Raw genomic sequence first — 21,479 nt, forward strand, 5'->3', positions numbered from 1 at the left:
ACACTGAACCACAGATGCCACAGAAACCTGCATGATCGCTTTTGGATGGACCTTATCACACCGATTTTAGAAGAGTTTTTCTTTTGGGTATTTTGGACACAGCAAGAGAAGTGACATCACTGCTCTACTGCAGTTGTTTACACTTGCATCACTCTTCCTGTTTTTTGACGATCTATCAGCTGTGGCAGGAAACAATGAAAAGTGCTGTGAAATGTTTCCATTAAGTTATGAAAATGAAACTTTCCACTTTGCGACCCCGTGAAAAAATTAAGTAAATTCCATGATTCAGTAGCTGTAAAACCACCTGTAGTAGCAATAACTGATCTGTTTTCTGTATAAATTTCTGTCATATTGTGGAGGATTTCTTTACAGCTTCAGTCCATTGAGGTTTGCAGGCATTAGTTTACTCATATTTTTGCCATTCTGTTACAGATTTGCTGGTGTGCTTTGGATCATTGTCTTGATGACCTAGTTTGACTTCATGATTCATGACTGACTCTATGCCTGCGAGGTGTTCAGCTCCTGTAGCTAGCAAACCCAAATCATGACACCTCCACCACAGTGCTTGACAGCTGGCATGAGGTGTTTATGGTGATATGATATGAACTATATTTGGCTTTCACTTTGCTGGGACATCCACTCATGGGAAGATTATGGTACTGTGTTAAACCACAGCTAAATGCACCACAGCAGCGAACTCCCAACACTTCTGCTTCTATAGAGGTGCTCAGGCCACATCCTGCAAATCTGATACTCATTCTGTTTGACGGAAGAGTCAGGACCAAGATCATACCATAGGTGTATTATTGGAAATATAAATTCATTCTTTATTGTGAGACAAAATATATATTGAAACAACTGCCTCAATGGAAAGAGAACGCCAAGCAAATCTAGTTTGCTTATCTGCCTGCTAACGGCTCTCTGTGAGCACACAACCTGTTAAAGAACAAGTTAACTGCTGAATGTGGACGACAGCGTAACTGTACCAAAACAAAATGACAGCAGTGAAAGGGAAAGAAATGACACGAGTAAAGCAGTTTAAAAAAAAAAATTTAAATTGTTCTGCTGAAGACAAAATAAAGGTACAGATTAAAGCGAACTCCCAACATCAATAAGCTATAGCTACAAATGATCATTTTATTTTGTTGAATAAAAGAAACCATTTCGGAACAGTCACGTTTTGTCTAAAGGTTGCGATATTGTTTAATTATCAAACATGCAAGCATTTAAATTGCTAGTAATGTACAGGGAGACGACACGTTGCTTGCTATTTGTCCAGATTGATTAAAAGACGTGTGCTTCATCGAGGCGAGGGCAGAGCTCTAAAAAGCAGAAAGCTGAGTATGTGGCTGGCCAGCCGCTGCTAGGCAGAGCTTTGGCGAGGTTGAAGCTACGAAGCCCTCTATCTCATCTTTCTCCGGGGTAGAGAAAAGGTAAGCTATCCTGCAGTGGCAGCAGGTTTTGGGCTTTACAAGGAGAGTGAGGCGTTGACATGGCAATGAGACCAAACGGTCTCTTTTCAGTGTCGTGTCCATCCACGTTTCTGGCTCACATGGACTCAAACTCATCTATACGCTGCTTGGTGTTGCCCTGGCGGATCTGCCGTAGGGTTTTGTACTTGTCTCTGCCCGCTTTGACGTTCTCGGCATGTAGCATGTCGTTCTGCGTTTTCTTGGTGTCGTCCCGAGCCTCCGCCAACTCCGAACTCAAAGCCTGGACGGAAGACAAAGGGAGGGAGGTGGTGAGACACAATTCACTTAAGATCGACTCCATCGTTGCTCGAATGAAATATTTGCTTAAATTTATATCAACTCCTACAGGGAGTTGATACATACAGGGAATTTTGGCTTTTGTTTATTCAGTCAAGTTTTAAAGACCAGAAACACAAAGACACATTGTTGTAAAGATCAACAAACGGCCAAGAAATGCTGAATTCTGACAGCCGGCAGCTTGTGGTTGCTCCCATATCATAATAAGGATGAAAAGCTTTTAACAGCTGCCGTTCAACAGGACATCGGTACATCTGAGTGATAAAAGAAAACAACCTGCCAGGCTGGCTTATGCGCCACCTGATTTGCAGATAAAAGGCAGTGTTAATGTATTTTCACAGCTGCTCTGGATTCAGACAAACCGCCGCTGTAACCGAAGCTGCAATCAAATCTGTCGTATATTCTAATGTGCAGCAGGAAAACTTACGAGCTTTTCACTGCACAGGCTACTTTCTGCGGATTAAACTACAAAATTCAGACCCAGATCTTTTTAGCAGCTTTACCGGAAAATAACTTTGCCACAGTGTCTACGCAGCAGTGGTTTCAGAAAGGATGCAGTCCTTCCACCAACGCTTCACCTTAAGATGTACAGATTGTACGATAGTGCCAATGAGGACAGAAAATTAGTGCAATCTTTGTTTTTCCAATGATTGCATGTGTTGAGAAACATCAAAAACTCGACCGACTGATACACAGTACTTCCTCACTTTGTTCACCACACTGAATAAAGAACTACATTCAAAGTTTTGCAGAAATTTATTAATAACAACAACAAAAAAAACCCCATCAAATTGTACGATTCTTGGCTTTTGTCTAATAAACTGAAAGAAGCATTATTTATTTAGTCCTTTCAGCTTTGTGACAGTCCTGAAGTTGCAAATGATGCCAGATACACAGATTGCGTTGAAAAGTGGGATTGGAGGCTTTGCATTTGCACTGACAAACTCGACTGTGCCGGTCTTGCAGAAACCCGTTTTCTCAGGTGGTGTTTCTGTTGTAGCAAACTGGCAGCAAGTGTGTACGTGTCTGCCAGCTTGGATGTTTGATGAAAGGAGTTCTCATTAATGCAGAGAAAACACACACATACAGTTTTTGTTGTGTGCATCTAAAACAGCTCACTGGACACTTTATTAGGTACATCTACTCAACTACTACGTGCAAATAGCTAATCAGCTAACCACATCTCAGCAACTCAGTGCATTTAGGCATGATCAAGATGACCTGCCTAAATTTAAACTGAGCATCAGAATGGGAGAGAAAAGGGACTTTGAGTGACTTTGAACATTAAACAGTTGTTGGTGGGCTGTCTGCCTTTCAGAAACTGCTGATCTACTGGGATTTTCCCCACACACCCATCTCTAGGGTTTACAGAAAATATTTTCTCTTCTTAAAAGCAAAAAAGAAAATATCAAGTGAGCGGCATTTTCTCTGGGTGAAAACAGCTTGTTGATGCCTGCAGACAATGGCCTGCTGCTGGAAACTGCTAGAAAGGCAACAGTAACTCAAATAACCTCTTGTTACAATCAAGGTATGCACAAGAGCATCTCTGGACACAGCCAACTCACACCTTGAAGCAGATGGGCTACACCACACCGGGTGACACTCCTGTCAGCTAAGATCAGGAAACTAACAATGACCACGACAAGAAGATATCTGAGATCAAATGGTCACCAGCTGCTCTCAATCCAACTGGGCACCTTTGGGACGTTGTGGAACAGGAGACGCACATCATTAATGCATGCAGCAACTGTGTGATGCTGTCTCGTCGATATGGACAGAAATCTCTGAGCATTTTTCGAGGTCTTTGTTTAATCTTTGCCGTGCAGGATTAAAGCAGTTGCCCAGCAAGTGGGACCTAACAAAGTAACCAGTGAGTGTGTACCTTTGGAAGAATCCCTCCCCCAGAAACTCAGGCTCATTTCTACCTGTAGCTGTTTCTTAACACGTTCGTTCTTCTGCGCCTCAGTGATTCGTTCCTCCTCGCTGCGGTGGCTGGTGACGCCGTCGCTGAGAAGCTCGGCACTGGCCTCGGCGTTCGTTTCATCCTGCTCGTCGTTTTCTGGCGCCGGTGGAGATGTCATGGCCGTCTTAAGTTCTTCCCTGGTCTTCTCCAGGTCCTCTTGTGCTGACAGAGCCTGGAAAGAAGATACATGCATACTTAGAAAGAGTAATGACAACCACACAAACACACAGACACACAAACACAGGCATTACTTTGTGTTGCCATTCTGTTGCTTCCTCTTCTTTTTTTCTCTTTGCGTCCTCAAGCAGAGCAATTTTGGCAGTGAATTCTGCTAACTCAGCAGCCTGTGGAAAATAATAACACATCCAAGCAAAAACTTATCACAAACATAACTGACATTTCAAGCACACAATGCTATTTGCAATGCAAAATAATATGAAGCAGAAATAATGATGCAATTCTCATATTTTAGGGTTCTGGTGGAGAAACAGCCTTTGCTACATGGTTACAATTTTTTTTTACATTATGTATTTATTTATAAAAAAAAATAATTCTAAATGTGAATAAAAGAGGAAAATGATGAATAATCACTGAACTGGTCAAACATGAATCTATAACAAAAAACTGTTATGTGGTTTTTCACAGATCTGGTGGCATCTACACCTGCACCACAGCACCAGTATAAATGAATGAATATCCACGTGCGTGTGCAGGTACCAGTTGTTCCTGGGTCTTCATCTGGTCAGCGGCCTGCTGAGCCAGCGCTGTCTTGGCCTCCTCCGCCACCTGCCTCTCCCTCTCCAGCCGCTCTGCTTCTTCCTTCGCCCGCTTCCTCTCCTGCTCCAACTCTAGCGCTCTGCGGGTCTGCTCCTCCAGCTCTGCAGGCACACGCATATCAGCGTCTCAATATGCATCGCTAACATGCAGTGACCACAGTTTCAGATTTGTTTTTTAGAGTTTTTGTTTTCTATTCAGTTCAGTTTCCAGAGTGGATTTGATCGTGTCAGTTTAGCCCCTTTTTGCTCTCAGATTATTTCGTTTTTATGTGGTCCAGGGTTAGTTTTAGTGTTTTAAATGGAATAAGATAAGATAAGATAACCTTTATTAGTCCCACATGTGGGAAATTTGTTGGATCACCTCTCAGCTTATGCAGGCATCTAAAGTCTTAATACAGAAATCCATTTATTTAAAAAAAAAAAAAAAAACTGAAGTCAAAATGAGTTAACTAAAATGTTTCTCACATCTACTTTTAAGCTTTACTTGCAACCCTGGATGTAAAGTCGTCAACAAATATAAAGTTTTTTAAATAACATGTATTTTTAATGATGAACCGAAAACATTTTATGTTTACCCGGTAAAAAAAAAAATCCAAGTTAAAGAACTGCAGCAGACCAATATTTTCAAACGTCACGTCACGAGTTCTTTAAAATATGTTTATTTTTCATTTTTTAAACTTCCACATTTGTACCTGTACAGTCCAGATACAGAGTGGTGAATCCAACGCTTCAAGCATTTCTTAGATTAAAAACACTCCAGGTGTGAATTGTTCTTAATCTTCTGGGATCGGCGCCAGTACAGCCTGCTGCTGCCTGCGGTCTGCACTGCAGCTTCTATGTTATGCAAATTCAGAAAATTAGTAATAAGATGATGAACCACAGATGCTGATCCGTCTTAGATAGCAGTTCCCAAATGTTAAACATCAGCCAAGTAACGCAAACTTGTGGGTAGGTGTGCAGATTATCAGATTAGATACACTTCACAATAACCCTCACTTCAGGATGGGAAACTGCATTTGACCTCCAGGGAAAGAAAAACAGCTCCCTGTTCAGTGATTAAAACATTATTACCAAATGTCTCTTATCAGTTCAGTACTGAAACCACAATTAAAGTTATGTGTGAAATGACATAAATAAATATAAATTATGTCACTATAAAAGACTTGTGGCTACAAACATGTAATGACTCCCAGGACTAAAGGAAATATCTACGTCTCACAGGCTGACGAACAGAGGACGTGCAGAACGAGGTGAGAGTGACCGGTCGGTTTGTTTTTACCTGGCTACATCAGATGATCTGATATCGTCGAGTTGGTGTTGTTCCCACATCATCATAATAAATATTGTTCCAGGTTCAACACTGCAAGTGACCAATCACATTGTTGTGACGTAATACTAAGGAAATGTCCAAATATAATTATGCTCGACTCTAATCTGCTACTATGTGTCTTTTACACAGCTGGAACTGCAGCTGCTAGACCACAGCTTAGAAAGTTGATCAGACTGTCACCAAGAGTACCTGTTAAATCAATCAAATTAATTTCACTTTGATGTGCCAACAAACTCTCCTCTGACTGTGGGTCAGCAAGCTTTATAGTTTAAATGCATACACTTTTTTACGTTATGTTATCTAAGTTCTCTGTGATCTAAATCACCAGATCTTTTGCCTGATCTGCAGCAGTCTGAAATTTTAGTGTTTTCTGTTCTCTAAAGTTCTTTAATCACCATTTTACCATCTTCATCTGTGATTGGTGTAGGAGGTGAAAGGCCCCCCTTTAATGCGAGCGTGCACAGAGCCTGAGACAGAGAGCTAAACAGAGAAAGCTGATAACCATCACCATGACAGCAGTTATCTCCGAGTGGGGCTTAGGTTTTGCTGAGCCAGCTAAAGCAAACAAAGCCCAGCCGTAATACTTCCTTGAGCTTCGTTTGTAGTACACCCCACTGTCACACACGCGCACGCACACACTAGTGAAGTGGGTGGAGACGTACCTTTCTGAGCTCTCTGAGTTTGCTCTTCGATCTGCCTCAGCCTCTCGATCAGCTCTTCCTTCTCTCGCTCTATTCGCTCCTTCTCTTTCTCTGCAAGCTCTCGCTTTTTCTTCTCATTCTCCAGCTGTGCCCTGTCCAGACCACAAAGAAAGCAAACGTCACATGATTGTGTACCGACAAAACTCAAGAGGAAGGTTTTAAAGGTTTGTGTTGAGTCTGGCTCCCTGCTGCTGTGTCTCCAGCTTCATATCAATTAACTATTTAACCCAGTTTCCCACAGAAAGCTGTGGTTCCTTTGTTCATGTGAACCCGCTGACACACACAAAAAAACATGTTTTTTCAGGCACTGCGTGCACACTCAGATCGACTGACTACTCAGCTTACATTATTCTTGCAATATTATGCCAAATTTACCTGTTTATCCATAACAACCACATAATATTGGCACACACAGACTGAAGATGATAAAACAATATGTTTTAGAATCACTTACAAAAAAACAAAAAAAAAAAACAAACCCTTATGTAGTCAATAAAAGACACTTTTACCAATTTGTTAAGTAAAACTAAATCTACCCACACACACAAAAATTCAGCACAAAGTGAAACCAATGCTGGACACATTGATGGCATTTATAAAAATCGCCACATCACCTGCTACCAAATAGAAATATGTGGAAATTTACAGTTAACAGAAAAAAGTAAAGTTCAGCCTTATGATTTTCTTCAAAGCAGCACTGCCCCCTAGTGGCTAGAAAGGGTTACTAGCGTACTGTCACTTACAGTGGGGCAAAAAAGTATTTAGTCAGCCACCGATTGTGCAAGTTCCCCCACTTCAAATGATGACAGAGGTCAGTAATTTGCACCAGAGGTACACTTCAACTGTGAGAGACAGAATGTGAAAAAAAAATCCATGAATCCACATGGTAGGATTTGTAAAGAATTTATTCGTAAATCACGGTGGAAAATAAGTATTTGGTCACCTCAAACAAGGAAAATCTCTGGCTCTCACAGACCTGTAACGTCTTCTGTAAGAAGCTTTTCTGTCCCCCACTCGTTACCTGTATGAATGGCACCTGTTTGAACTCATCATCTGTATAAAAGACACCTGTCCACAGCCTCAAACAGTCAGACTCCAAACTCCGCCATGGCCAAGACCAAAGAGCTTTCGAAGGACACCAGGAAAAGTATTGTAGACCTGCACCAGCAGCTTGGTGTGAAAAAATCAACTGTGGGAGCAATCATCAGAAAATGGAAGACATACAAGACCACTGATAATCTCCCTCGATCTGGGGCTCCACGCAAGATCTCATCCCGTGGGGTCAAAATGATCATGAGAACGGTGAGCAAAGATCCCAGAACCACATGGGGGGACCTGGTGAATGACCTGCAGAGAGCTGGGACCAAAGTAACAAAGGTCACCATCAGTAACACACTACAACGGCAGGGAATCAAATCCCGCAGTGCCAGACGTGTTCCGCTGCTGAAGCCAGTGCATGTCCAGGCCCGTCTGAAGTTTGCCAGAGAGCACATGGATGATACAGCAGAGGATTGGGAGAATGTCATGTGGTCAGATGAAACCAAAGTAGAACTTTTTGGTATAAACTCAACTCGTCGTGTTTGGAGGAAGAAGAATACTGAGTTGCATCCCAAGAACACCATACCTACTGTGAAGCATGGGGGTGGAAACATCATGCTATGGGGCTGTTTTTCTGCCAAGGGGACAGGACGACTGATCCGTGTTAAGGACAGAATGAATGGGGCCATGTATCGTGAGATTTTGAGCCAAAACCTCCTTCCATCAATGAGAACTTTGAAGATGAAACGAGGCTGGGTCTTCCAACATGACAATGATCCAAAACACACCGCCCGGGCAACAAAGGAGTGGCTCCGTAAGAAGCATTTGAAAGTCCTGGAGTGGCCTAGCCAGTCTCCAGACCTCAACCCCATAGGAAATCTGTGGCGGGAGTTGAAAGTCCGTGTTGCTCGGCGACAGCCCCAAAACATCACTGCTCTCGAGAAGATCTGCATGGAGGAATGGGCCAAAATACCAGCTACTGTGTGTGCAAACCTGGTAAAGACCTATAGTAAACGTTTGACCTCTGTTATTGCCAACAAAGGTTATGTTACAAAGTATTGAGCTGTATTTTTGTTATTGACCAAATACTTATTTTCCACCGTGATTTACGAATAAATTCTTTACAAATCCTACCATGTGGATTCATGGATTTTTCTTTCACATTCTGTCTCTCACAGTTGAAGTGTACCTCTGGTGCAAATTACTGACCTCTGTCATCATTTTAGGTGGGGGAACTTGCACAATCGGTGGCTGACTAAATACTTTTTTGCCCCACTGTATGTAGTTGTCATACAAAGTGTGCAGTACTAGGAGAAATACAGGATAGACTGGTGGGAAATGACTACCATTTAAAACTGCTGGTATGTATTTAGATATAAACTTCATGCAATAAATCCATTAATAGGTCTTTTTGCGCCGTACCTCTCCATCTGCTTGTGGTGCTTCTCCTCCCTGGCCTGAGCCTTCATCTGCTGCACCTCAATAGTATCAGGCTTCCTCCTCCTCATGTACAGCTCGTGGTTTCCCATACACAACGCCAGGATACGCTTGTTGATCCTCAACCGTGGGGCGTAGAACACAAAGTCCTGGAGGAAGCCGGCATAAGAAAGGTTAGTAAGTAAAAATTTTATTCTTCTGTGGGGGGGAAAAAAAACAAAACATTAAACCGTGTATGAATTCATCAGCACTTACTGGAGCCTTCTTGTCAATGGGCTTGATGACAAACTTCTTGTCATTGAAGGAAATGTTTCTGATCTCGCTCCAGGGGAAACCGATCTTTGGTGACAACCTGAGGCAGCAGAGAGACATTTTACTCCACTTAAATAAACGCACGAGCTGGTAAACATAAAACTTCAAAACAACAGTGGCTTTCAGACGATGGGTGCCCATTAAAATCCTGGTTTTGTTTCAACAATCAGTTGTGTACCACTGTTCACAACCATTAGAGGGAAATAATGTCAGTGCATCCCAGACCTCATTTACATACTCGGACTAAATATCAAAAAAGTGTTAGAAGGTGGATTTAACGATTTAAACAAACGACTGAATTACGTTTTCTTGTGTAATTAAGTTCTAAATCAGCGGTCTCCAACCTTTTTTGCGCCACGGACCGGTTTATGCCCAACAATATTTTCACGGACCGGCCTTTAAGGTGTCGTGGATAAATGCAACAAAATAAAACTAGTACCGGTACCGAAAAAGAAGATTTATTCATAACACACGTGAAAAGACCCAGGAAAACTGAGTTAACGATAACAAAATAACGCTGAAAACCGATAAAAACCCTGAAAATCATACATTTCACACCTGAGCCTCAACTCTCGCGGCCCGATACCAAACGACTCACGGACCGGGGGTTGGGGACCGCTGTTCTAAACCGCATTAGTGTATGTATGCCAGCCATCAATCTCTGTTCCACTTTTTCCCCAAATGAAACCGAGCAGCTGTCTAACAAAACGTCTCTTTTTGTTCCATTTTGCTCCTTCTTTGGTTAAAATGACGTATTGGTTTTCATCCGCTACATGAATGATTTCGTCAAACAAATACTGAGCTGAGTCCCTGATCACAAGAAACAATGACGATATCCACGAATAACACAACAAGTACACATCCATGCAAATGTGTAGATTTATTACTTGTCTTCATGCTCGTAGATGTTGAGTCCCAGGGCGTCGACCCCGAGCCACAGCTCTGTGCCCTTCTTGTTTTTAATTTCAAAGTAGTTGACGCCATACATCTCCAAGTCCTGAGCGATCTTCAGATACTCCATCATCGCATCCTCCCTGCACACACAATAGGAGAAAACAGTTAGCAGAGAAACATGCAGGAGCCAGTGAATGAAACTTTCCATGCAAAATAATATGAAACCATAACCATGAAACTTTCACAATACACTCACCTGAGCATGCTTCTGTGCTCCTCATGCCACGTCTGTATTCTGTCCTCCCACTGCTCCTTTGTCAACTTGTGCTGCTCCAGAACTCTACAGGACACGCCGAGGAGAAAAGGACACAAGCGACACAACACAAGAGTTAACAGTGAAAACAATAACACAACAAGCACTCCTGGGCTTTTAATCATGCTAAAATGTACACATTTTTACTCTTAACAAAGAGAGACTCTGGAATCAGATATTTCATTAGACCCACGTGGAGTAGCATATTATGTCTACTGATTTTACCTCTGTGGCAGTAGCCGGTCAGATGCCAGGTAGCCAGGCTTGTGAATATCGTTGTTATAGTCTCCGTATTTGGCCTGAACGGCATACGAGGCCAGCAGCACGGCTGTCTCTGGAGGACAGTAGTTCTCATCATTCAGAATGGCCTCCTTTACCTGCTCAGAGGACACATATACGCAAAAACACACAAGCGTCAAGATCTTCTGACTCCATGATTCATGGGTAAAAAAGAAAATTCTGTTTTTCCAGCAGAACTGAGTTGAACTAAAATAGTAATGCAGTCCAAAGATGTTTTAAAATACATTTATATCATTAATTAGTAATTCCTTTCACACTCTGGCTTTCTCCCATCTGTCTTGTCCCTCTCTGTTTAACCCCAACAGATGGCTACGCCTCCCTGAGCCTGGTTCTGCTGGAGGTTTTGTCCTGTTAAAGGGGAGTTTTTCCTTCCCGCTGTTGCCAAGGGCTTGTTCATATGGGGTCATCTGATTGTTAGGGTGTCTCGTAGGGTTTGTAACCTACAACATAAAGCGCCTTGAGCAGACTGCTGTTGTGTTTTGGCGCTACAAGCCAAATCATCTTTGGCAGATGTAAGCCAATGCAAAGCATTCCATCTTAAGTCCAAAGAAGGAATTTCTGAGTTAGTCGGACTTCCAACTCAGAAGTTGGTGATCCCCCACCAACCCTAACTTAACAGTCCAAATGGCGGCAGTGTATGTAAACATTTGTGACTTGTAACCTACACTACTACATATGTGTGTTTGAGACATAAGCCAAAATAAATAAATAAATTAAATAAGCCATATGCAGAACACTGGCCATGCATGTGCCTCATTAATGGCTCTACCTTTACCTTTGCTAAGCACTGAAACAAACCTTGTTTATTCTTCCTTTTCTGACATTCCTAATGAATGTGCTGAACTTGGGGGTAATGTCACTTCCCAGTTCCGCCTTCCAACTTACGATGCAAATGGAACACAGGACTCTGTTGCGGACACGGAAACATCACAGCTGAGCAATCATTCCTGTTTCACCTGGATGGAAGCACACTGCCTAGGCTGCATGAACAGTTGGTGCATTGTAAAGTGTAGTCTCGAAAAACTGGCAGGCAAGTGCACCTCAGGTGGCGGACTACAAGGACGCTTCAAAGAAGCATAACGGGAATCACTGCTCACCCGTGGTGTCTCCAGCTGTCCGCGCCCACAACAGAGTATAATTGAGGCCTTTTACTCATATATCAGAAAACTGGAGGTGACAACAGTCAGTGGGTGGGCTATAGTTAAATGAATGTAGAGGAATTACAGGGATTTTCACTAAACAGCAGGATTCAGAGAATAGTGTTTCTGTCAATATTATTCTGCAGCGGGGGATGCACATTAAACATGGTTATTAAAACAAAAACAAAACCCCCCAATTTAGCTGACAGACATTGGCAATGCAGATAGGGAAATAAATAATGATTTAAAACTCCAGGAAAAGTATTTCAGCTCGTCATCAAACCACCTTTCAATATTATATTTAATAAATGTAAGCCAGCGGCAACCATACGTACTCTTTTATTTGCTGATATGTTGATCCATCTACTGCCAATAATTGATGTAGAAAGCAAATATACCGGTAAGCATGATCTATACTAACCACAATAGCCACATTATATGACACCAGCTCAAAAAAGGTGTAATTATTGTCTTAGATAAGAAAGGCTCTTTACAGCTGTAAATCCAGCTCAGTTTTCATGCAGGTTTACCCCGTACATGAGCTTGGCAGCCTGAGCAGTTCACAGTACCTGCAGGAAGAAAAGTTTCTGTGTGATCTCCTGGATGAGCTCCTCAGAAACATCCTCAGGGAAGAACTTTGCTCTGAACTTGAACTGCAGCGGATTCTCCTTCTTGACATCCTGCTGGGTCACCTGGAAGGAACACCCGAACACAAGCCTTCATCATCTGCCCTTTACAAAGTGCATGGGACATGAAAGTCCTGAGAAAACTAAACTGAAAATACATTAAAAACAGATCTCAGTGTTCATGGTCCATCCTCTACGTCGTTTTATAAAGTATTAACAACAGGATGATGAATGTTTACCATTTACAAGGAGTCATAAGATTAAAATGTTTTCTTAATGTGAGAATAAATTCAGTTGTTACAAAGAATATAAACATAAGCATGCTTAAGCTATGCTGAGGGATGGATTTCTTCCTGTGTTTTGAGCAGCCTCTCACCTTCTTATTGAGCTTGAGCCACGTCACGTAGCCTTTGCTGTCTGTGTACTGCAGGCCGAAGAACCAGACCTCCCTCAGACCGACTGTTTTCACCACCTGAAACCACAAATATATCTTATGTTTTCCACTTCCTCTTCAAAAAGTCTCAAAATTTCCCCGACACCTGTAGTCAGTATGACTGTTGTCTGTACTTGCAGTTTCAGTTCTTTCAGGATTTGAGACCACAAATTGTACACACTGCGTCAGATAAAGTAAAAGTGCTCTGTCATCTCACTGGTATCATGTACTGACAGCAATCTTACCAAATCGATGCATCATTAAAAAGTGAAACTGAATATTTTCCCCTCGTCTTTCCTCCCTGTTCTCAAACACAATTCTCTGTTTGTCATTCACAAACTATTGTCTCACATACACACACAGAGAGGAAGCGTGAGAAAGAGACACAGATGATCCCAGAGGGGATTGTAGACACTCTCTCAGATGTTAAGGTGATTTACACAGTCAATACCACGCCACTTCTACCATGTAATTAACTCTTTCTCACGCACAGAGAATAATAGAGATGCTGACATAAACAAGCTAAATACCCATGTCGCATGCACGCACAACTGCGAAAGCCCCCACAATCGCCCATCCAAAAAAAAAAAAAAAAAAAAAAAAACCACACCGTTGCGATGGTAACGGTACAATCAATTACATTTGCAAACACACACACACATACGCCTACACAGAGCGGGCCTCCAGTGGGACTGCGGTACGAGGAGACAGCTATGTGGATAAGAGACTTCAGGATGAGAGGGGAGGAATGATGAGTGTAGCAGAGACGGGGAAAGGCGATCAAGCTGCCTGGACCTCTGAGCAGGACTCTCATACTTTCAGGCTAGATAAAAACATTTGCTCACACGGGCAGTTTTACAAGCGAGTGTGATCATCACCCATCACAGGCTTACATGTTTGGGTTAGTTTGTCTGAAAAGCTTTTCCATCATGATGTGGCCTTTTATCATCCTGTGTGTGTGTGTGTGTGTGTGTTTGAGTGAGCCATTTATAGTGAGCTCTGCAGCCTCTTTATCAATGAAGCCCTCACCTCATTCATGCGAATCTGGATCACTGCGAAGGAATCAGGACATGCAGCACAGTTTTTCCCTGTGCTGCATGTCATTTGCCTTTGCCTCCGTTTGCCTTCTGGACATGTGACTTCCTGTACTGTAGGTAACATAGCCAGGCTGCATTTAAGGGATCACAGGATTATAAAGGATGCAGAAGAAATATAGCTCCTGAAGCACGTCAGTTGTTGCTATGCATATCAATCGCACTTTATATGACGGATGGTTTAAAAAGAACTACATCCGAGTCCTACAAAAAGACAACCATGTCAGCATCTCCATGACCGAGGTTGGTACAGACAATCTTTATCAGCTGATCGCCTCTGACAGTTCTGCTGCCTGCAGCGAGGACTATAATACTGCACAGTACTACAGTGTGTAGACTGGTGTGCTTCATGGAGCACTGTAGTGAGATGTTGCCACACTCCTGGACCACAGTGTGGCTTCAGGACTTCTTGTGGATGTTAATTTGAAATGTGGAGGGACTGTACTAGCTGTAATTGAGAGGTGGTCTAACATGAAGTAATGTCCTTTTAGATGTTGGAATGCATTCATATCCTCATGAGGGAATTTGCTGTCATTATGGGTCCAATCCAGTCTGAATCATCACACTGTTTGGATTCCTCTGTGGAATGACTGTGGCTCTGGATATTTAGTGGATCCAGACCACGCTCTGCACCATTTACAACAAGCAGCTGAACACTTTGTCTAACATTCATTTCAGCTCCGCTGCCACAGCAACAGATACAAAGTCTTTTCCACTTTAAACCTGTTTTTTTTTTTTTGAAGATCACAAAAAGGCTCATTTTTAATAGTTTTTAAAAAAATAAATGAAATAAAATACATTTTTAGTACCAGTTGAGGTTTGGTTTTCTTTTTATTGTGCAAAGTTGTTTTTCCACACTTTGGTTACTGTAACACTGTAATTTTCAAACTTTTGGGATATTTCTTCTTATTAACAAAAAAAAAAAAAAAAAAAAAAAAAAGTTTAGAAATATCACCAAAACAAATCCATCAAATAAAGATTAAGGTAGTTTCCTACATATAGCAAAGTTACAGCAGGAATTGGGCATCTCTGGACTGAACAAACCTATTTTATCAAACTCGCAGAATTCTTTCTAGGAATTCTGACTGCACATTGGCTAAATCCATACACCTGTAATACCTTGGCTGCCTGCGTAACAGCTTTGCCCTTAATGATGGGAATTACCAGAACAGACAACACAGCAATAACAAGCCTTGAAATAATAAAGGGAGGAAAACAAAGCGAAAAGACAGGAGCTATCTTCATTTTGGAACAATTAAGATTTGTATATTCATGTAACATAATCACAATAATTTCTCCAAATATCCACCATCGTATCTATTTCTAGCTGAATAAGTGCTATAATGTGTGAAGGGTAGAATTTTCACTGATATTAAGAATTCTGTTCAGGTAAATAACTGATTTTTAAAGCTTTTTTAAGTGTGTACTAATAACAATTAGCCGATGTTGGTTCGAAGCCTTCTCAAGTAGCTCTAGTGAAATGCTCAAAATCACCACAAGGTGGTGCTACCTCCTTTTTTAGAGTTGAAAGGCACACAGACAACAAGGAGCTCATCTGTATGGCTACTGAATGTAGCCCTGTGGAGACCTGTCATTGTTTGGTCTCTGTTGAGTCCTGTAGAACAAAGAATCAGTGTCTTCATTCACATGTCTGAAACCTGCCAAAATATCCCACACCAATGCTATATAAGCCACTCACATGCTACAAGATCTCATCATTCAATACTTTATCCCCACTGGCTTGTTCATTTATAAGCTGCAAGGCATCCCGTCTATTGCTTACTTTCGGTCGCTTTTAAAACCAAAATAATCTCAAACAAATGAATATTTGGTATTCTTTTTATGAGCGTGAATATAACAGAAACACACTGAACACACATATCACTGTACGCTGACTGTAAACAAGCATCCTTTGGCAGATTCGGTACTATGCAGCACAAGTGCACGCACACACACAAATCACTGGGCATTTGACAGTTTGTTGCTATGGCGATGCATAGGCACAGGCAGCTGAAACGTTCAGATTTGGTGCGTCTGTGCGTTTCATAGAAAGAAAAGCGATATTAGAGAGTAATGGATGCAGAGACTTTGTGAAGTCACCAAAAAAAAAAGAAAAAAAAGAGCCAATTCATGTTAACTACAAAATTAACTAATGTGTTAATATTCCAGCGTCACGCAGTTTTACACCTGCATTTCCTGCAAGATTAAAATGTTTAGTGTCAACAGAAGCTGGCATCTTTCTCAGTGGTTTCCACGAGTCAGCTACAACCACCAACTGTCATCATCCTTTCAAACAATCAGATGAGCTGATCAGTGTCAGAATATGAATGAGAAAAAAATAACTGTATAACAAATGTTAGGAAAATCTGTTTACGAGTCACAGAAGCAAGTCATTAAGTGAGTCTGATTTCTCTATGGATCCTGGTACCCAAAGGTCAAAGGCACGTTCATAGACAGCTCTGAAACAGAACGTGGTTGCTCAGCTATCCACAGCAGGAAGCAGAACACACAAATACAAAAACAAAACCACAGTTTCACTGGGTGTGTATATTGCACAAATACTACAGATATGATCTGCAGCTTTAGACTGCAACAAGTCCTGATTTCTGCTGTTAAAACAGATCTATTACAAACACACAGCCTTACTCCCCTCATGCTGTACAGAACATGAAAACAAAAGCGACAACAAAAGCAGAAAACAAATGTGTCTCTCTCGCATTTTGTCTTCACAGTATTCCACCACAACCCCAACAACCCTTTGTAGTCTGACATGAAACGACACTGAAAGCTGCCCTTTTACTTCCCAGACAGCGTACACACGTACACAGTTATGCACACCATCCACACAATACTTCCACCCATCTGCTGACTCCTGAAAGCTCCTCTTTTGAACAAAGAGTGCTTTATATGTTTTCTTTGTACAGAACCAGTACCAACCCGAACCCAGCCAAGCACGCCCTGGTACACGCACCAGCACTTAGTTTCAGTGTTGCATTTCATTAGTAATCCATGAGTCTTTCAGTAGGTCACATAGTCTAAAATACATGTAGTGTCTATTCTAACAGTAGAAGTCATTTTGAACCCTTCTAGCTGCAGAAGAAGATTTGGTCCTCACAATCTGAGATCAAAACGGAATAAATTAAAAATAAGACACTTACATCTTTGTGTTTACAGTATGCGACTCTTACCTGATCGAAGAGCTGTTTGCCTGTTGTGTTGGGCTGGATGGCAAACTCCAGCTCAGCGTCCATGGTGGTGACGCGCACATTGATCTGTGAAACACAAGTAATGGATCAGTAAATGGTTTACTTAATTCTACTTGTTGAACACGGACGATATATAAAAGACAGACATACTCAGTGGGATGTTACCCTCAGGGATATAGTTTTCGAGCATCTAGCCATGCAGTCAGCCTTTACGAACATTTTTGAAAGATTGGGTCATTTTCAGAAGCTCTCAGAGCTCGAGTGTGGTACTGTAATAGGACGCTAGCATTGCAACAAGTCAGTTTGTGAAATTTCCTCCCTTTCAGATATTCCACTGTAAGTGCTGTTATTGCAAAGTGGAAGTGTTTAGGAACCACAATAACTCAGATATGACGCGGTAGACCACGTGAAGTTGCATAGTGACATTGCCAAGTGCTGAAGTGTGTATTGCAGAAAAGCACACTTAACAACTGCAATGGTCCAAAACTCTTCTGGCATTAACATCAGCAGAAAAAACGTGCACCAGAAGCTTCATTTGGGTTTCTATAGCTGTGCAGCTTGCCAGCATGCTCTGCGAGTGTCAGCTGAAGACTTATACTGTAGAAAATGTAAAACCTGATTTATGTGGTTTGAATGTTTCCCACAGACGACCATGATGCAGCATAAAGGCAGTGATGGCCACTGTATTTGGTCAAAGATGATCCACACCTTGTAACCATTGTGACACTGACAGCAATGCAGAGTGTTGGAAAACCCCTTCAGTAAATTCTAATTTGAGATCACTGAGTTGAAATAAGAGGTGGCAAAGGAGATCTAGAAACTGTCGAGAGGTCACTCTACAGAATCTGTGATTTTAAATAACCAACACAAGTGCTATATACAGTGGGGCAAAAAAGTATTTAGTCAGCCACCGATTGTGCAAGTTCCCCCACTTAAAATGATGACAGAGGTCAGTAATTTGCACCAGAGGTACACTTCAACTGTGAGAGACAGAATGTGAAAAAAAAAAATCCATGAATTCACATGGTAGGATTTGTAAAGAATTTATTCGTCAATTAGGGTGGAAAATAAGTATTTGGTCACCTCAGACAAGGAAAATCTCTGGCTCTCACAGACCTGTAACGTCTTCTGTAAGAAGCTTTTCTGTCCCCCACTCGTTACCTGTATGAATGGCACCTGTTTGAACTCATCATCTGTATAAAAGACACCTGTCCACAGCCTCAAACAGTCAGACTCCAAACTCCGCCATGGCCAAGACCAAAGAGCTTTCGAAGGACACCAGGAAAAGTATTGTAGACCTGCACCAGACTGGGAAGAGTGAATCTACAATAGGCAAGCAGCTTGGTGTGAAAAAATCAACTGTGGGAGCAATCATCAGAAAATGGAAGACATACAAGACCACTGATAATCTCCCTCGATCTGGGGCTCCACGCAAGATCTCATCCCGTGGGGTCAAAATGATCATGAGAACGGTGAGCAAAGATCCCAGAACCACACGGGGGGACCTGGTGAATGACCTGCAGAGAGCTGGGACCAAAGTAACAAAGGTCACCATCAGTAACACACTACAACGGCAGGGAATCAAATCCCGCAGTGCCAGACGTGTTCCGCTGCTGAAGCCAGTGCATGTCCAGGCCCGTCTGAAGTTTGCCAGAGAGCACATGGATGATACAGCAGAGGATTGGGAGAATGTCATGTGGTCAGATGAAACCAAAGTAGAACTTTTTGGTATAAACTCAACTCGTCGTGTTTGGAGGAAGAAGAATACTGAGTTGCATCCCAAGAACACCATACCTACTGTGAAGCATGGGGGTGGAAACATCATGCTATGGGGCTGTTTTTCTGCCAAGGGGACAGGACGACTGATCCGTGTTAAGGACAGAATGAATGGGGCCATGTATCGTGAGATTTTGAGCCAAAACCTCCTTCCATCAGTGAGAACTTTGAAGATGAAACAAGGCTGGGTCTTCCAACATGACAATGATCCAAAACACACCGCCCGGGCAACAAAGGAGTGGCTCCGTAAGAAGCATTTGAAAGTCCTGGAGTGGCCTAGCCAGTCTCCAGACCTCAACCCCATAGAAAATCTGTGGCGGGAGTTGAAAGTGCATGTTGCTCGGCGACAGCCCCAAAACATCACTGCTCTCGAGAAGATCTGCATGGAGGAATGGGCCAAAATACCAGCTACTGTGTGTGCAAACCTGGTAAAGACCTATAGTAAACGTTTGACCTCTGTTATTGCCAACAAAGGTTATGTTACAAAGTATTGAGTTGTATTTTTGTTATTGACCAAATACTTATTTTCCACCCTGATTTACCAATAAATTCTTTACAAATCCTACCATGTGGATTCATGGATTTTTTTTTCACATTCTGTCTCTCACAGTTGAAGTGTACCTCTGGTGCAAATTACTGACCTCTGTCATCATTTTAGGTGGGGGAACTTGCACAATCGGTGGCTGACTAAATACTTTTTTGCCCCACTGTAACTGGGAAGGAGAAGGAAGCGTGTACAGGAAGCTGCAACACATTTAACAGGTTAAATGAAATGTAATAGGAATTAATATATTACATTTAGAAAAAAAGGGAACCCTAAGTGTATATTAAAAAAAATAACTAAATATATATATAAATAAATGTGTGGAGGAAGCAGAACTGCTAAAAACAGGATGTGAAAGTTCCTAACAACGTGTGAAAATCTAAAGACTGTATTGAAAGAAAGCAAATATAAGCAGCTTGGAAAAAAGTAAACTGGACTGATCTGAGGCTCCACAGTCTGCCGGTGGGACTGCCTGTGCAGCTGTGTGCGAGTCCCTGTCAGACTTCTATAAATATTCCCAACACATAGTGACCACACACACACACACACACACACACACACACACACACACACACACACACACACACACACACACACACACACACACACACACACACACACACACACACCTTCCATATTAGGTGCAGTCTGTTTACGCTGCTTATCCTTCTTCCCGTAAACTGAATAGAGGAAGTTTTCACTCCACTTTTACCAAGACCTGTCACTAGGTTTCCGATTTAACTGTAATGTAAATAAAAATAAAAAAGGGGGGTACTCAGTGAAAACTACAATGACTCAAACTAGGGCTGCTCGATTAAGGCAAAAATGATAATCACGATTATTTTCACTGAAATTGAGATCACGATTATTTGACGATATTTATTTAACCCTTTAAGACCTACTATAGAACCAAGTCCACCAGAGCTTATATTATTTTTTTACATGCTGTAGTGCCATTTGTGGGAGCATTTCAAGTTGCTATACATCAATACAACTGTTATAGCCCATATTTTAATAATATGTATGCATTAAGTCCATAGTAATTACATAAATTGCAAAAAAGTGCAATAAACTACAAAAAAAATTGAAAATCGCTTTTGTTTTGTTTACATATATTTCTACTTGGAGAAATTTAAGAGGCTTATCCCTCAAAACTTTAAATACAATAAAGTTGCAAAAAATAGTTTACAACAACAGGAAATTTATTTTGAGTGTCTTCATAGTTTTATTTTGGAGATACAGCAATTTTTATATACTGCAGGAAAAACAAAAAACAATCCTATGATGCAAATTTGCAAAGAAAACAGCATGTGCATCATTTCACTGTGGGAAGTGTTACGAACAGCTGATCGGAACGGCAAAGCGTGTTTCTGGAATATTATGTTTTTGTTCCTGCAAGCGCTTTTTATGCAATTTTTGCAAAGCTTTATGTGGAACGAAACCGTGACCGAGGACAAGCTGATGGCATCAGATGTAAGTACAACTCCTCCGGTTTCATATGCAAAACAAATTATTGCGCTAGCTTACACGGTTCAGGTTCTACAGGGATTTAACAATAGTTACGCAAAACGGAGCATGCTGCTCTGACCGGCTTTAAAGGGTTAACAATGACTTTAAAAAAATAATATAAAATAGTGTGCAACACCACTGAAGTTTTTTTTTTTTTTACCTCTCTTTTCAACCAACGGCAGTCACTCTCCAAATAACTTCTGCTTAGCTTTCCGAGCTTCCCTCGGGTCCTCTTAATCAGCGGTCTCCAACCTTTTTTGCGCCACGGACAGTTTATGCCCGACAATATTTTCACGGACCGGCCTTTAAGGTGTCGCGG

General features: G+C 41.7%; 1 protein-coding gene across 3 annotated transcripts in view; it reads right to left on the minus strand.

Moving 5' to 3' along the window:
* Positions 1–801: 801 nt before the first annotated feature.
* The window catches only part of LOC146650525 (radixin), a 47,263-nt gene continuing 26,585 nt past the window's right edge, over positions 802–21,479 (minus strand). For all 3 annotated transcript variants that reach the window (XM_085384841.1, XM_085384842.1, XM_085384840.1), the window contains exons 3-15: positions 17,314–17,397; positions 12,975–13,070; positions 12,542–12,664; positions 10,759–10,910; positions 10,477–10,560; positions 10,214–10,360; positions 9,270–9,366; positions 9,000–9,163; positions 6,501–6,631; positions 4,450–4,610; positions 3,984–4,076; positions 3,695–3,904; positions 802–1,713 (exon numbers count right to left, since the gene is read on the minus strand). In XM_085384841.1, coding sequence (XP_085240967.1) covers positions 1,549–1,713; positions 3,695–3,904; positions 3,984–4,076; positions 4,450–4,610; positions 6,501–6,631; positions 9,000–9,163; positions 9,270–9,366; positions 10,214–10,360; positions 10,477–10,560; positions 10,759–10,910; positions 12,542–12,664; positions 12,975–13,070; positions 17,314–17,397 — 1,707 coding nt within the window. In that variant the 3' untranslated portion in view covers positions 802–1,548. The remainder of the gene's footprint in view (positions 1,714–3,694; positions 3,905–3,983; positions 4,077–4,449; positions 4,611–6,500; positions 6,632–8,999; positions 9,164–9,269; positions 9,367–10,213; positions 10,361–10,476; positions 10,561–10,758; positions 10,911–12,541; positions 12,665–12,974; positions 13,071–17,313; positions 17,398–21,479) is intronic.

The sequence above is a fragment of the Rhamphochromis longiceps genome, linkage group LG16 (assembly GCF_057381845.1).
Source record: "Rhamphochromis longiceps isolate RC_006_pf linkage group LG16, R_longiceps_female_GT1.1, whole genome shotgun sequence".
Lineage (NCBI taxonomy): Eukaryota > Metazoa > Chordata > Actinopteri > Cichliformes > Cichlidae > Rhamphochromis > Rhamphochromis longiceps.